A 16,569-nucleotide genomic window follows, 5' to 3' on the forward strand; every position below is an offset into this window, starting at 1 on the left:
GAGGCTTGGCAGGGCACTGTCGCCTCGCAGGTAGACCGGGAGGCTTAAAGCAATAAAAGCTGCCGCTTCCGGAGCTGCAGGAAGGTCCCAAGACAACCGCAATCCCTCCCCCCACGCTGATCTTGGCCCTTAATCCTCCACCCCCGGCCTTCTCACCATCTGCTCCGCAGCCCCTTTCCTTCCTACCGTCCACCTAATCCAACCTCCAGGCCTTTTCCCGACTTCCGATTCTTCGGAGTGGAGGGATCACCCAAGCCCCTGGGGGTCTCCTCTTGCCCTCCCTTTCTCTTTCCGCGCGGACCGAGCCAGGCCCAGTCGCCACAGATGGGTCTCCGCCACCCTCAAGCGTCCTACTACCTTGCAAGACTCGCCATCAGACCCCCATCATCTCCTCTGCACGTCTTTCCTTGAATCTCCGAGTTTGTCCTGTCTTTCCTGCCATGACTGGCTTTCTGTCCTCTTTCACCCACCCTGCCTCCCGCCGGTCTGTCTGCGGGTCCTCTGTCCCCGATCCTTCCGTTTTACCCAGTCGGTCCCCCTCAAGACCGTACCTCTGTCCCCCATAGGTCCCCCTTATAGGCCCCTCCCCGTGTCCCTCTGCGCCCCCGCCCACCCCCGTACTTCTGCCCGTCCCCTAATGTGATCCTCAATCCCTGCAGTCTGGCCATCAGTCCGGGCAGGTCCCTGGTCGCCACCTCTGCCAGGGCCAGGACACTCTGCGGCCCCGATCCCCTCTCTCGACCTGGGAACTCTTCCCTCTCCCACTTTCTCTACTTTGAACCCATCCCAGCAGAGTCCAGGAAGTAGCCAGGCGCCGGGGACTGGCGGCTATGCGGACCAATGGGGAGCTCCAGCGGCGGCGGCGGCCCCGCCCAGAGATCAAATGCTGCCAATGGCCGGGCGGAGGCGGGACTTCCGCTGTCCCGGGGAGGGCGGGGGGGAGCGAACTGTTGTGGTGCGGAGCGTTGGGCGGGCGGCGGCCGGGTGGCCCAGGGGCTGCCGCGGGACTTGGGGGAGCAGCCGAGCGGCTGCAGGGGTGGGGCGGGCCGGACGTGCTGCGGGGCCCGGGCACCGCGGGTTCGAGGCCGGGCCCCGCGCGGGGAGGCCGCGCCACCCCGAGGGAGCTGCCCGGCGGCGAGTTTGCTCCGCAGCCGAAAGAAGGCGGGAGCCGGCGGGGTCCCGAGAAACCGTCTGGCCACCCGGGCCCGGAGCCCCCGGGGAGCTGCCCCTCCCTGGGACGCCCTCCCGGACGCCCCCGCCGAAGGGTAACGGTACTGGGCACCCGGCCGGAGGAGCCTCCAGGTGACCCCCGGCGGGGCCCTGCGAGCTCGGGAGCCAACCCCGGGGCCTGGAGCCGGGGAGGAAGGGGCTTTCCGGAGGCGCGGGGCCGGGGGCCGAAGGAGCCGGGACGCGGCGGAGCGGGGCCGGGCCTCCCGGGCGCGCGGCGGGGCAGCGCCTGCTCTGGAGACAGACTCCGAGACCCTCGGGCGCGGGGGCCTCAGTGACCGCCCCGCGGGCAGCGCGGCCGCGGAGTGGCCTACAGGGGCGCCTACCCCCGGGAGGCCGGCCGGGGACGGGGAGATGAACGGCTTCAGCACGGAGGAGGACAGCCGCGAAGGGCCCCCCGCCGCCCCCGCCGCCGCCCCGGGCTACGGCCAGAGCTGCTGCCTCATCGAGGACGGCGAGCGCTGCGTCCGGCCGGCGGGCAACGCCTCCTTCAGCAAGAGGGTCCAGAAGAGCATCTCGCAAAAGAAACTCAAGCTGGACATCGACAAGAGCGTGAGTCCCCCGGCCCCGGCAGGGTCCCCGCGCCCGAGCGCTCCCGGCTGCTGCCCCCGAACTCCGGGCGGGACTCCGGGGCCCTCCCCGCCGTGGGCCTCGCCGCCCTTTATCCGCAGACGAGGAGTTGGACTCGGGATTTCAAAGGCCGTTTCGGCGCCGACCTGCTCTGCTCTCCCTAGGATTCTGCCCAAATCGGGGAGGTTGGGCGGGGGCTCCGACGACCCTTCCAGCCTGGGAAGATTGACAAGTTTTTAGCTCGTTTTATTGGTTTAGAGGTCGGAGCAGGGAGAGGAGGGCTCAGTGCGTTGGCCCACGAAGGAGCAAGTGTTGGCGAAGTGGTGATGAAGGCACCCGGCTCTTCTCCAACTTCTCAGCGCCCTGTTGTTCCTTCAGAAAGGGAGAGGTGGCAGATACTTCCCTGTCTGCCGCGGCCTCAGCTTCTGCAAAGGGTCACGGAGCTGCTGCTTCGCAGGCAGCTGTAGGGAAACGGGGCAGGAATAAGGCCAAGACCAGGGCTCCGGAGGTGGCTTTTGCAGTCGAAGTGACAGGAAGCAAGAAAATCCATTTTCTTAGGGGTAACTTCTTTAGAAAAGCCCAGGAGGGGGTTTTGTGTGTCTGTGTGTTTTTAACTTGACTAGAATCACCCTGTGTTTTGTGTCTAACTATAGGAAAACGTTTCCTGTGTGATTTCACCTCCTCTAGTTAACAATTCTGAAGATGTGCCTATAGTCAACCAATTAGAAACGTTTAGTTTGACATCTGTTGCTGCGGCCTCTTGATTAGGAGTTGGAAATGCGTTAAGGGGGTATTTAATATTCAGGTAGACCTGCTAACATCCATTCTCTTTTAGGACCAAAGTTTGTCCAGTGTGGAGGGAAATCAGAGCTTGCTTGTTAAACTGAAAGGACTCCCACTTTTCCACTTCTGATTTCACAGTTGAAACGGAGGCCCAGACATAGGCAGTGCCAAAGTCCCTCAGCACCTAACAGGCTAATTTCTTAACCCCATTATCTGATTTACTTCCAAGCCCCATGCTTAATTAAGTCGATAAATAAAAAAATTGGCCCTGTTCTTTCTTCCAGGCTCTTCCCTCCCACCCTCAGGTTTTTTTTTAAAGTTAATTATAATACATTTACAATTCTTGAATGGAAAGATGTTATTTTTAAATGGTCAAGGTGGATTAATGGCTTTATTATTACAAACCTCTATCAATGAATGAATGAATGAGAGCAAACAACTGACTAGATACTAAGGTGGTCCGGATTAGGGCACATGTTGAAGTGAAATGCTTAATTCTAAGCAATGAACTCAGCCTCTTGAAAACGCTGCCTACCTTCTGTGTAGGTTGTTGGGAGCCTTCACTTGAGCAGCTTATGGTAATAATATTTCCCATTCCTTAAGAAGAAGAATTTTCCAGTTCTTTTAAACCCTTGGAAGCTGTCACATCTGAATGATTGTGCTGCTGCGATTGGGGCTTCATTTACCCAGTGACCCCACTGGAAAAACCTGTGCTGAGCCACGTGGAGTGTTTCTCACACACTGTCCAGAAGAGAAGCAGCCTGAGCCTGGCACTGGACTTCCCAAAAGGCAGTGCGTCTGAAGGAGTAGCATTCGAGGTGGAATCGCTCACAATTCGTTTCAAGGTGGTGTAGAGTCATTATTTCTGAAAGGGATGCTATTTCATTCTCACAGGCTTGGGCAGGAATTCAATTCTAAGGAACTGCTGTATTACAGGAATGTTTAGCTGTTGTAGAAAATGAAACAGGAAAAATAAACACTAGAGCCCTTGCTACCACCCTTCTTCCTCCACCCGCCCCCAAAGGCCACTGAGCTCTGAAATTTCTGAAAACCAGTATGTACTTGAAAGTGGTTAAGTAGAAATAATAACTATTTATCTTGTAAAAGGGTGTAGCAGGGAGCTTTTTTAAAGAATAGCACCAAAAATCCAACTTGGGCAGCTTAACTCATGTTATGTAGACATTGGCAGTGTTCTGTGATTTATTAAGATACTAGTGGCCCGGTGCACAACATTTGTGCACTGGGGGGGGGGGGGGGAGTTGGGGTTCCCTCAGCCCGGCCTGTGCCCTCTTGCAGTCCGGGACCCCAAGGGGTCCTTAGTGCTGCTGCAGAGGCAGGACCACCACCACTGCTGTGCTCGCCAGCTGTGAGCCCAGCTTCTGGCAGCTTCTGACTGAGCGGCACTGACCACCAGGGGCAGCTCCTGTGTTGAGCGTCTGCCCCCTGGTGGTCAGAGCGTGTCATAGCAACCGGTTGTTCCACCATTTGGTCGATTTGCATATTAGGGTTTTATTATATAAGATAACATGCTTTTAAACAATCCTCCAATCGACATATTTTGGCTTTTTTTTTTTTCCTGGAGAAAAGTGGGAGTATAAAGAAAATATTGGAGTAAGGAAGAAACATGTGCCATGGGTCAAAAGGCCTTGGCCAGGTCATTTCCCTACTCTGGGTGGCTTCAGTTTATCCCTCTAGAAAGTGAGATTGGGACCAGCGAGGTTGCACTGGTGATTGCCAAGTTTTCCTCCATCTAGCTTTCCATTATTCTATTATCTTGACCTGAAATCTCCCAGCCACAACTCTAGGAAGTCACCTCTTCTCCTCCTACAAGGTTTGTCTCTGTGAATTTAAGGAGCAGTTCAGTCTCTTGGGTTTTACATGTGGAACTGGCTAACATGAGGCCAGCTTCCTATCAGGGAAGTAGAGTATGCTGACAGTTACTCTCTTCCCTGATAATGTCCAGTAGTATATATATCAAGTAGATTCTTTGGGAGAGTGACACATTGCTGTGTCTGAAAGACCTTTTTTCAGAGTTGAATCTGGCAAAGCTGTCCCAATTTGTTACCATATGTAAGTGGTGACTTTTACTGGCCTAAGCTGCTTTTAGATGCAAGGGATGCTTATGTTGATGGAACAGCTTTTATTGAGCACCTACTATCTGTAAGACACCATCATAGTATAAGAAAAGACTCATGACTCACTAATTCAACCACATGAAAGTGGTATTTCATTGGAATAAAAAGCAGTTTTTGTTATTTTCTCCATGAAAAGGCCTGAATTAATTGATGCTGGTTTCCTATCAGCTTACTCTTCTCTTTAAAAATTTAAGGAATAAACTGAAATTCAGAAGCCTCTCGAGAACATCTGTGCAGCATCTGTTTCAGTGTCAACAGCCCCAAGTCATTTCCACAGGCATTCGGATTCTGTTAGGTTTTTGAATGTTTCCCCCAGTCAACCTGGTACCAACATTCTTAAATAAAAGCATAATCTTCACATCTCAGCTGCTGTGCCGCCTTCACTTATTATTCTGCCTCCAGCCTGTATTAGAAAGTCAGCAGCAGGGCGCAGCTTCTTCTATGTGGTTCCACCTTGTGAGAATGTCTGATCTCTCTCCACTTCTCTTTGTGGAACAGCTGTGAGGTAATGCAATAATTAGAAGCTGATGCTCAGAAATAAAGTATTTCAGAGAGTTGTCATCCTGTTATCAATGTCAAAATAGTGTGTCCCATATCCCATTACCATAGTCCCTCTCCTGCCCCTTTTTTTTTTTTTTTTTTTTTAAGTTCATAACTCCTATAGGTCTGAAAATGTCATGTCACTCCCAGCTTCAAAAACCTTGGGGGACTCTGTCTCATCTGAAGGAAAGTCAAAGCTGTTCTGATGTGCACCCCACCCCCCCAATTTCTCCCTACATGGGCAGTGACCTCCACCTAATACTGTCTACCCTGGGGCTCCTTCGCTCACGCCTCTGTCATCTTCACCTGAAACTCTAAGTCTTGGCTCTTTGCATCTGGAATGCTTCCTGTCTACCTGCAAATCCTCCCTTATAGTAGGGGACCTCCTCCTAATGATCTCTGCTGTGGGATCTCTCCTTGCTGAATGTGGGCCACAGGTTTTCAGGGAGGACTTGGTTTATAATACACTCCCAATGTGATGAGAGTATTCTCTCTGTGGGTGTCTTGTTCTGCAGCTCAGTAGGAAACGTCTGAAAATATGGCCTGCACCTTGTTCTTCCTTCTCACTCTCGGGTGCCTGGAAAAGGAGAGAAGCCCATTAAATTGACAGATGCTCTTTCCATGGAATTGGCAACTCTGACTTTTATTTGCTTCCCATCAGGTAAGGCACCTGTATATCTGCGATTTCCACAAAAATTTCATCCAAAGTGTACGAAATAAAAGGAAGAGGAAGACAAGTGACGATGGTGGAGATTCTCCTGAGCACGACACTGACATTCCTGAGGTAATGGTCAAAAACATCAGCTTGAAAAAGCTGGAAGGATGGGTTCTAATCTGGTCCTTACCTCTGGCCTGGTCTGCTTTTTGTGCTAAAAAGTCATTTTAGTCCCTTTGTTTTGCTGTGGTTTATTTGAAAAGTGAATCACAGAATCAGAGTAATGCTGAATCTGAGAGCTGAATGCTTAGAAATCGACTGGTCTGACTGCCCCATCATTTTGCAAATGGGCACAAGGACCTGAGGTCACACAGACAGTTTGGGGGCTCCAGTCTAGTGCCCTTTTTAGTAGGCCACACTGCCTTTTTTAAAGAAAACCCTGGCAAATGATTAAATACAACCACAGTGTCAAGTTTTTTCAAACTTTGTTTTTGTCTTAAAGTTGGAGACTGAGTTTGAATGGTTTGGGGGAAGTCTCTCCCCGCCCCCTCCCCCCCACCCCCCGGTTTCTAGGCTGCAAAATGAAGGCATACGTTGTCAGTTCATCCCAGCTCTGATTTTCTATCACTCTCCAATTCCTGGTCCAGGCTTGTTCCCAAGGATCATTCCAAAGTCATTATACTGGACCAGGGGTTCTCAACCCTGGCACTATTGACATTTGGGGCCAGGTAATTCTTACTGTAGGGGCTGTCCTGTAAATTGTAGGATGTGTAGCAGCATCCCTGTATTCTACCCACTGGATGCCAGTCACACTACTCCCTGAGTCATAATGATAAAAAAAATGTCTACAGACATTGCTAAATGTCCTCGGGGTAAAGGTGGGGGACAGAATTGCCCCATGTTGAGAACCACTGCACTAGACAATGAGACCTAGGCTTCTCAAACCAGAGGCCGCCTTTCCTTCAGGGTGCCAGTGTCCATTAAACAGGCTACAGGAAGGAATATCGGATTCTTTTTCTACTTAAATTGTTTTCACTTAAGACTCAGCAAAGAAGAGCCGTTTATAGTGTACACTGAATATTTGACGCATGAATATTTCATAAGGCAGTGGCCTGTTAGCACTCAGTGGAAATGACTGTAGGAATAGAAAGAGTAGGCGGGTTTTTGTCTGCAGATGAGGAAACCTTTGAAAATATAGCCCTTTCCCTCTGCCCCTCCCTATGTCCCCTTTTTAAACATTGGTTTAATGTATCTTCCAATTGCCTCTAGCATTAAATTTTATAAAGAAATGGATGTATTCAATTTCTAAATGCTTTTCACAAAATAAAAAAAAGAAAAAGGTTTGAGGAATGTTTTGAAAAGAATGAAGGACTTTGGTCCCTCATATTGATCATTCATTTTGTTTTTAAGTGCTCTCCACCTGCCTGAAGCAAGAACATCTCTTTTAGAGGCAGGTAAAGGCAGCCCAACTTTCTGGGCCTTCAATGTTTCATGACTGTGCAGCTTTCCTCTCTTCTGTGTTAGGAGAAAAAGGGGGGGTCCTTTCCCCTTTGTTATCCAGTCATCTGCAGAGACCCTGACCCTAACCTGCTGATTTGTACACTCGCCACAGTAGCTTTTGAGCTTTCTCTGGAGGGTTGTTAAGGATTCTAATACCTGAAGGCTGAGCCTAGGAAATCACTGTTTGAGAATAACAGTACTTCCCACTGTTCTTCACGCTTCTCTATCCAGTCTGCTGCCAAACTCTGGCCTGTCTTCCTTCAGGATGTCTGTCTGGTTTGACCTTTGCTCATGCCTGGTTTCCCCCTCCAGCATCACCACCCCTCCAAAGCTCTGCTTCATCCTCTCACTTCTGGATCGTTGCTATAGCATCTCCCTCTGCCTGCCCCCGCCCATCAAACCACCTCTAGATCCATCTTCCTGGAACATCACCTGGCATGCTACCACCCAGTTTCACTGTTTAACCCCATCAGGATTGCCTATGACCCCCTAGCCCATCTATTCATTTCCTGGCTTTCTGTGCTCATGATCTCACTCATTCCCTACTCTTGCTCTGTCCCTCACTGCCTTTCTAAACCCTGCTCTCCTTAGTTAAGCTTCACTGCTTCCACCAGCCTTCTGGAACCACCCTTCCCCAGCCAGAACTCTTGTTCCACTGTTATTTTTGATCCCCCAGCTAGTTATTAGTCCTGAAATGGACCATTTCTAAGACTTCTTTGAGTTATATCCACCCCACCCCTAGTGTAGTGCTAGGCACATAGTGGGCTCTCAGTGAGTCTTGGCTGCTCAGGTGATGGCTAATGTGTTTCTCCTCTTCTCTCCAGGTTGATCTGTTCCAGCTACAGGTGAACACTCTGCGACGTTATAAACGACACTACAAATTGCAGACCAGACCAGGCTTCAATAAGGCCCAGTTAGCAGAAGTAGGTAGACAAAATGGTGCTCTCCAAAGAGAGAGCCAGTATTGTGCCTTTGATGGTGACCTTGATTCTCCCTCTTGCTCTGTGTGCCTATGGATCATAATCCCCTCCATAGCTCTGGAAGCAGCTTTCTAGTTCATCTTTTGCACAATTTAGAATCCCACAGTTTAAGACTTAGAAAGGCTCTGATTTTCATGAAAGAAACCATGGCATAGGGAGAGGAAAGGACTTGCTTAAACTCACACAGCAAATTGGTGTGATTCCAGAATTGAGTCTGGAATCTCAGGACTCCTGATTCTAAGCCCTGAGTGTTCTTTTGTTTGCTTGAATCTTGTTTTCCAAGATTCTTTATAGATATGGTCCTTCCTGCGTATCAGATGTGTCAGATTAATCATCTCAGAACCTTCACTCATGTCCTATAGGAGCTATTTTTTCTTCTTTTTGGTTTTTTTCCTTGATTTCTTCTACTCTCATGTTGGTAATAGAAATACTTATTACAAAAATGGAGCCCAAGAAAGGTTTCTCCTGCCCTGATTTCTTAACATAGTTTGGATGGTGGAAAATGCTCCATTGGCTATTATTTTAATACTAGAGGCCCGGTGCACAAAATTCATGTACGGGGGTGGGGGTGTCCCTCAACCCGGCCTGCACCCTCTCCAATCTGGGATCCCTCTCACAATCCAGGACTGCTGGCTCCTAACCACTCACCTGCCTGCCTGCCTGATTGCCCCTAACCGCTTCTGCCTGCCAGCCTGATCACCCCCTAACCACTCCCCTGCTGTCCTGATTGATGCCTAACTGCTCCCCTGCCAGCCTGATCGCCCACAACTGCCCTCCCCTGCTGCTACCTGCCTCCTCCACGCAACACAGAGCCACTGGGCCCCGCCTCTGTTGTGTGCGTGGCCATCTTATGGCAACGTCGCACGAGGGTGTCACCTGAGGGCATGACACCACCTAGGCTTTTACTATATAGGATAATGACTGGTTTGATACTTCTGTCCTGTTGGCACTGGTGTGGGTACTCTCTCATCCTCCTTTTCTGCTTATTGTAGAAAATTTGGAAATTGGAGAAAAGAAAAATACAACCCTACTATCCAGAGATAACCACTCTGTAGTTCTTTCTCTTTCTTATTTCTGTCCTAGTCATTCGGTCTATTCAGAGATTCCCTTAAAGGCTCACAGCCCCACTGGTTTTTGTTTTTCCTTTAGAGGTATCTTGCTGATCTCTCATTTTTTCTTAAACTTCTCCTTCACCAGTATCCAGATAAAACATAGGAGCACACAAGCCTTTTCTACTTTAAGATTGCATTTCCCACTTGCCAGTATTCACCCCTGGTGGAAGGGATAAGATTAGTTGGGACAAGAGGAGACCTATTCTCAGGACTTGTAAAATAAAGCAAAGTTTCAGGAATAGAGAGTAAATGGTTCATTTTTATTCAAATCTGGTGTGTCTTTCAATTGTTGGGTCACACACTTACATCTGTTCAGTAGGCTATTCATTTGACATAATTTTTAAAAAGACACTTTTTTTGCCAAGTACCAGGGCCTGAGAGGTTATGGTAGCAGCTGGCCAAGCAGAGCAGTCCTGGTCTCTTCATCCATGGGGGTGACCTTGAGATCATGAAGGGCAGCTGGCTGCCACTAAAACAGAAAGAACTGCATCTTGGGAGTGTTGAGGGTTAAAGACCTGCTTTGGAAGCCTGGAAACCAGTCACCTAAACCCCAGGGAAAATGGGTAGTCTGAGTTCTGCAGCTCTGCAGAGAGTTCGTAGTGATCTTACCCCCTCCATAGCTCTGGCAGCAACTTCCTGGTTCCTCTTTTGCACAATTTAGTCTATGGCCCTGATTTATGCATGGTTTTTGGTGTGTTTTTTTCTTTTTCTTTTTTTTTTTTTGCCTCCATGTAGACTGTCAGTCGACATTTCAGGAACATACCTGTGAATGAAAAAGAGACCCTTGCCTACTTCATCTACATGGTAAAGAGTAACAAGAGCAGACTGGACCAGAAGTCAGAGGGCGGCAAGCAGCTTGAGTGAGGATGAAGCACATCTTCCAGGAATGAAGTATAATGTTTAATGCACAGGTGATATCTGCTACATTTAAGCCCATAAAGACTTACAAGTTTTATTATAAATAAAAATGTTTGAATGATAAATACTGTAAATCTTTTTGGTCAGGAGGGTTATATTCTCCTGATTCAGCATGTGTATACAAAGACTTTCTTTTAAGGCAACTACTGGGCTGAAACAAACAAGATCATAAAAGAATGAAAGAAAAATTATGTATTGCAGCATTTAAAACAGCATTAAGTCAGTGCTACTGGAAATGAGGGATACAAATATTTTGGTAATCACCTTATAATCCCACACTGCCACGTGTGAAATGTAGCTCCGTTAATAGCGGCAGGGTACAGGTGATGGTGGAGGTGCGTGAACAGACCCAAATGTGCTGGGGACGTGGGTGCCCCACCTTGTTGCAGGCTTTGTCATTTATCAGCAAATCAGTTTGACCCTGGTCCCCCTCGCTGGCCCTGCACCTTAGACACAGTAGGCACTTAATCAGTATCTGTTGGCTAATTGAGCTGTCACTAATAGTGCCAGCCTTGTAACATCTGCTCTGCTCCTCCAGTTAATGAGATCTCTGCCATTTCTATGGTTTACCACTTAACTTCTGGAGTGAGGAGGAAATCCTGATGAGCCAACAAGAGGTTTCAGCTCAAATTAGTACTTCAGGAAAGTCGCATGTGCAGCACTCTATCTGCGGAGGTTCCAGAAATGCGAATGCAGAGACCCTCGCAGGAGATGCAGCCCTTTGTACACTCCTCTAAGCTTCACTCTGTGGGGTGAAGTTATGTATTCCGACTTAGGCCATTCTCCTGGGCCATATATGCTTTGCAAATGGAGATGCTTAGTGGTTTAGGGCTCACTTTCAGAAGTACTAACCCATAGTTCACACTCACCAAAAAAGCTGCCAAGGACCATGTGATTCCTGCTCAGAAATCCAGCGCTGGGATAGAAAGTCTGACTGGCCTTGACGCCCTGTGCTCGGGGGTCAGCAACAGATCATAGGTTTGAGCAACGAAGGTCAGTGCCGTCTAATGCTCATTTTTATGAGCAATTTGCCTCCCTTTTAGGGAGAAAGATTGCTAAAATGATTTCTTAAGTATTAATACCTGATTTTTTTTATGTTCAAAAACTCAGCTTCCTCTATCTAATTATGTCACAGCCAAAGTATCCTTTGAAAACAAAGCTTTATATCCAAGTCTGCTTTTCCAAAATTTTCTAATGTGTTGGGGGTGTATGGTGTGGACAGGGAATGGGAGAAAGGGAAGAAAAAGATGTGGATGCTAATTTCTGACCATCTTGACATACACTGGGGTCAAAAGTATCATTTTCTTACTCGGTTTTAAATCTGAGTTCTTTCTTAAGCCTTAAATGCTAAAAGGAGCAGTGGACAGCCTGGCCTAGCAGAGAATTAAATGTCTCACAGATGGCTTCATCTGAGTACTACCACAGAGAAGTCAGAATGGAAATCTCTACTGAGCAGGGCGGTGGATTCAGGTCTGTGGAGCAGTGCCATGCTTTCTATGGACTGGAGACAGGGCCACCACTAAAACTCAGTGTGCTCCATTGCAGCACGCTTTCACCCGTGTTCAAAATGCATGTCTAGCAGATGGCAGCCTTTTTAAATATGTATAAATGAATGTACATAGAACATACTCTAGACTGTGAGGGGTCTTATTTTAATACACCTGGCTGTGGATGGCACGTCAGGGTGCTCTGAATGTTTTAGTCATTCTGATCCAATATGTATTTAGACACTGTCTCATAGCTGAAGGATCAAGAAGGCCCAAAGGTGTGTGGCTTATCTGGGTTTTATTCCTGAGGCTGAATTAGAAAGGCTTTGATGGTGTCCAACACCAAGCCCTCTTTTGTCAGGGGGCTTTTTTTCTCATCAGACTGGAGTTTGAGGGCAGCTGGGCCTGTAGGCTAAGGCATTGGAAACCTCTCCTCTGGAAATGTCCCTGTCTTATCAAGAAGGTGTATCTTCTGATGTTTAAACCAATGATGGATGTGTAGGTCACATCACTGTTCTTCTAATGGCAAATCTGTTTTCCCAATTGAGAGACAGCGGCATACTTCTGTAAGAGCACATGTGGGTTAGGATCCATCTGTTCACGTGTCTGTAAAAATGCTTGTTACAAAGTGAAGCCCAGGGAAACTCCCCCTTTAGCCAGATGCTGTGTGCGCTTTGTCGCATGCTGTCTTTCCTCTAAAGAGAGCTACTTTTGGAAAGTGGAAATTGTGGGTATCTTTTTCACCTTGGAGACTTGTTGGGTGAAAGAAAAAACAAAGCTGTCTGAACTTACTTTTGTCCTGTGTGCAGAAGTCTGTTCTGTCATCAGACCACTAAACCACTTGCCTTAGTCTCTTGTGCAGTCTCCGTGGCTTTTCGTGGCAGGAGGCTCTGCCTGTGGAAGTGGCCGAGCCCCCCAAAGCAGCTGGGTCTGGCTTCAGGGAGCAGTGGGCCTGGGAAAGCAGTGTTCGCCTTGGCTGCCTGCATTTTTATGCCACCTGTCAAGGACTCTTGCGCTTCTCTCCACCTGTAACATTGCAGCATTGCCTTCTCTCCTCTTGGTGCTCCTGGGCAAAACTGGAATTGGAAACAGAACTGGAGTTGTCTTCTTAAATCCTGCCTCAGTTCCGGCCTGGTGTGGTTCTTCACATGCCCTGAAGGTTGTCACACGGAAATGCCAATATCCTGCTATTCATGTTGCTTCATTTTAAGGTTTTTAAAAAACAGAAAGCTCATTATTTCAATGAACAAGCTCTTAGGTTGGCAACAACACCTGACAGTGATCACAACTGAATCCCACAAAAGATTAAGGATTCAAAACTGGCGTTGTAAAATGAAGAGGAATTTCACTTATGTGTTCCAGCCGCCACGTTGCTAGATGTTCCTGTCATGGCTGGATATTCACTGCTGGCCTTTCGGAGACAGAGATTCCTAATTGTTTGCAGTTGGAATGTTGCATCTAACCTTGGCATTTTAGCTGTTTATTTTGTGGACATTTTTCTGGTAATATCCTAGACAACTGCCTGGTGGAAGGGAGAAGCTAAGAAAAGAAGCTCACTACAGGGGCCTGGCCTATTGAAATAGGCTGTCCCAACCCAAAGTAGCTGCTGCTGGAAGTCATCTGAAGGCTCTCAATCATTACAATGACAAGATCTAAAAGTTGGGAAAGGGGCTTTAAGGCATTCCATCCAGTCTGCCCATAGGTGCTGACATTCTGCTTACAGCCATCCCACCAAGGATTTGAACAATCTGGGCTTAAACACCTCTGAGGACAGAGAACTCACTACCTCCTGGGGGTATCTGGTTCTATCTTTGCAAACCTCTGGCTTTTCTTGGTTCTCTGTAACTTCCATCTGAGTCTCTGCCCAATGGGGGCCACATGGAAGAAGTTGCTCATCTTGGCCAAGGATCTAATGGCTGGCATTGTCCCAGGGCATAGCAAGTGTCTTGTGAAAAGGAACAGGTAGCAGATAGACACGTTGTTGTCCTCACTCTCCACACCCCTGAGTATTAGTGCATTTAGTTCCTTGTTGGAGAATGTTGAGGAAATCCCACCCACCTGGTTCGCTCACTTGTTCTTGCTGAAGCTGATCGAGGGCGTCAGCAGAGGCAGGGGTCCTATTGGCCTGATGAAAAAAACTCAAGACAGAGGAGGCCTTAGTTCTGTATTTGTCCCACAAAAACTGATGCTCAGAGCACTTAGGGAAAACCTTACCTAGAAAATCTTAAAATATTGCTCTGTGTGGAGTGTAAAGTTTCCATGGCTGCTGAGGGCTTGTACCTTAAGATTCCTATAAGTACTTCACATACTGTTTTTACCAGGAAACAGCTAAGGAACCTGGGGGAGTGGAAGCACCACATACCTCAGTGTCAAAGTAGTGCCATATTTTCAAGCTAGAAAGTCCGATAAGGTTGCTATTGTCCAATTCACTTTTAGAGATGTGGAAACTAAAATCCAAAAACATTGGCTTGAGTCACATGGCATTCTCTGGACTAACCTCTCGTCCTGCAGCATGACTGTAATCCAGTCTAAAGTGACCTGCCTCAGACTCTTGAAACCTTGCAACTGAGTAGAGGTTCCCAAGACCAACCTGCAGAATTCAAGGTTGAATGAATGATTAGGACTGAAGCACTCAGTTGAGTTTTGTAAAACGAATGGGAGGGGCCAACAGAACTAGCCTATAATTTAAGACTAGGATTCAAAAGTCCTGGCACGCTTTAGTGTTGTCCTAGAATCTAAGTTCTCATGAAGTGGTCTTGCTCTGTGATCTGCTGGTCAGACCTTGGCCTTTCAGGTCGTCGTTGGAGCTTGTGTGATTCATTTGGCACTGATGGTACAGACAGCTCTGGGATGCACAAGCGTTCCAGCCCGTTACTGGGCTAAGCAGCTGAACTAAAGGACAGGTGAGCTCGGGAACATGCCCTGGGAAGCATGGTGCTTTAGGGGTGCCTTTTTATTCCTTTCATTTTTATTACTGACCGTTTCCAATTCCTGGTTAGGAAAGGTAAAGTGATCTGATGTTTTCAGGTAGACTGGGGCAAGGTGGGACCTTTTCTTAAGGTAGAATGTCTACAATTAGTTATTTCATCTAGCTTGCATCTTAAAACAAACCCTCAGTTGCTTTCACTTAGTGAAAGCATCTTTGCCAATGACAGGGTTGTACAGGAGCCCTGTTTTACATTTCTGTTATCCGTTACGCCCGTCAGAGTGTCGGGGGTGTGGGTTTTCTTTCCGTTTTGTAACTGCCTTATTGAAAAGCAAGTGCCCTTCCATTTCAAGCCTCCTCATATTGTACATGTTTCCTGCCAAGCGTGGGGGATCATTTGTATTTTAGTTTTGTAACCTATGGCTCTGTACTGTTGAAAGGCTCTCATTTCTGTGAGGTCTCCTTAGTAATGTATGTGACTTTTCATGTTGCAATATCACACAGATGGGACGGCCCGACTTTCCCTCTTAATAAACGGTCTGAGTAACGAGACACACTCTATTGTTCTCTTTGAATGTCCACGTGAAATTCAGCTGCTTTCACTTTCTCATTTGGGCCCTGGCTGCAGAGCACAGTGATTGATGACAGTGGTCTTTCCTCCCAGCTCCAACTACTACCTGCTCCTCTCCCGAGTTCAGTCCCAGTGCACACCGGAGAGTGTAGATTGGAACAGAAGTTTGGGCCCTGGGTCGAGTCCTGAATGCTGCATAGCATACCAGACACCCTGGCAGATAGCTTCCCTCTCCGGGCCTTTAGTTGTCCATCTGTAATGTAAAGTGAGTCCTAAGTAAACCGGATGGAGAATTGCAAATGGAAATTATGCAGGGGGCACGCTGCAAACTGGAAAACTCAGGTCTCTTCTGAGGGCAGCCACTACCCAGCTCCAGCCCATTGTTGCCATGTGGGAATGCCAGTTCTTGCAGTTTGACAAGAGGAGCTGGAAATAGAGACTTTTATGTAAATAGCCCAATGTTTAAGTGTCCCAAAATTATTTTTAACAGTTGGCACATCATCTGAGTGCTTGTTAGAAATCTCTGTCTTCCCCCCTCAACTGCCAAGCTGTCTACTGAACCAGAATCAGCCTTTTAATGAAGTCCCCAGGCAGGATGGGGTTACCTGACTGAGCTTTACTGGTGAAGGTACACGAGGCCCCGTGGAATGAAGCCCCTTGCCCAGCCAAGCCTCAGGCTCTGGTCTTTCACTTTAAATGTCACTAGTGCCATTTTAGCACACTCTGTCCTCAATAGAATGAAAGGAAAGAAATGTAATGTTTTTTAGCATATTAACTAGAAGTAATACATGTTAGCTCTAAAACTATAAATAGCACCAAAATTTACAGTGTCCTTCCTGTTTCCTCCTTCCCGCGCACTCTACTCCCCTGTCAACAGTGTGGAGGATGACTTTTCAGGAGGCATTTGGGGGCAGGGAGGGTGGGAGTCTTGGCTCCCACTGGGATTGATGATGGATTGTTGCTGAAGGCCATCACTTAGAGCAGTGGTTCTCAACCTTTCTAATGCCGCGACCCTTTAATACAGTTTCTCATGTTGTGGTGACCCCCAACCATAAAATTATTTTCGTTGCTACCTCATAACTGTAATTTTGCTACTGTTATGAATCGTAATGTAAATATCTGTGTTTTCCGATGGTCTTAGGTGACCCTGCTAGCGGTTCTCAAC

The 16,569-nt window shown here is 47.9% G+C and overlaps 1 protein-coding gene across 2 annotated transcripts; it reads left to right on the forward strand.

The window, feature by feature from the left end:
- The first annotated feature begins 953 nt into the window (after window positions 1-953).
- Window positions 954-15,384, forward strand: SAP30L (SAP30 like). Of its 2 annotated transcripts, XM_079770521.1 has the most exons (4): window positions 954-1,779; window positions 5,917-6,039; window positions 8,235-8,333; window positions 10,238-15,384. In XM_079770521.1, exons 1-4 carry the CDS (start codon window positions 1,582-1,584, stop codon window positions 10,364-10,366), a joined length of 549 nt encoding a protein of 182 aa, XP_079626647.1. In that variant the 5' UTR covers window positions 954-1,581; the 3' UTR covers window positions 10,367-15,384. The 2 variants fall into 2 exon arrangements, with proteins under 2 accessions (XP_079626647.1, XP_079626646.1); XM_079770520.1 differs by having other exon boundaries at window positions 8,235-10,379.
- The last annotated feature ends 1,185 nt before the right edge of the window (window positions 15,385-16,569 follow it).

This window comes from Cnephaeus nilssonii (assembly GCF_951640355.1).
Source record: "Cnephaeus nilssonii genome assembly, chromosome: 5".
NCBI lineage: Eukaryota > Metazoa > Chordata > Mammalia > Chiroptera > Vespertilionidae > Cnephaeus > Cnephaeus nilssonii.

Excerpts from the sequence above, each read along its gene's own strand:
- SAP30L (XM_079770520.1), top strand. The coding sequence starts at position 1,582 with ATGAACGGCTTCAGCACGGAGGAGGACAGCCGCGAAGGGCCCCCCGCC. Across the intron at positions 1,780-5,916 it reads AGCTGGACATCGACAAGAGC|GTAAGGCACCTGTATATCTG; the intron begins GTGAGTCCCCCG and ends GCTTCCCATCAG. Across the intron at positions 6,040-8,234 it reads ACGACACTGACATTCCTGAG|GTTGATCTGTTCCAGCTACA; the intron begins GTAATGGTCAAA and ends TCTTCTCTCCAG.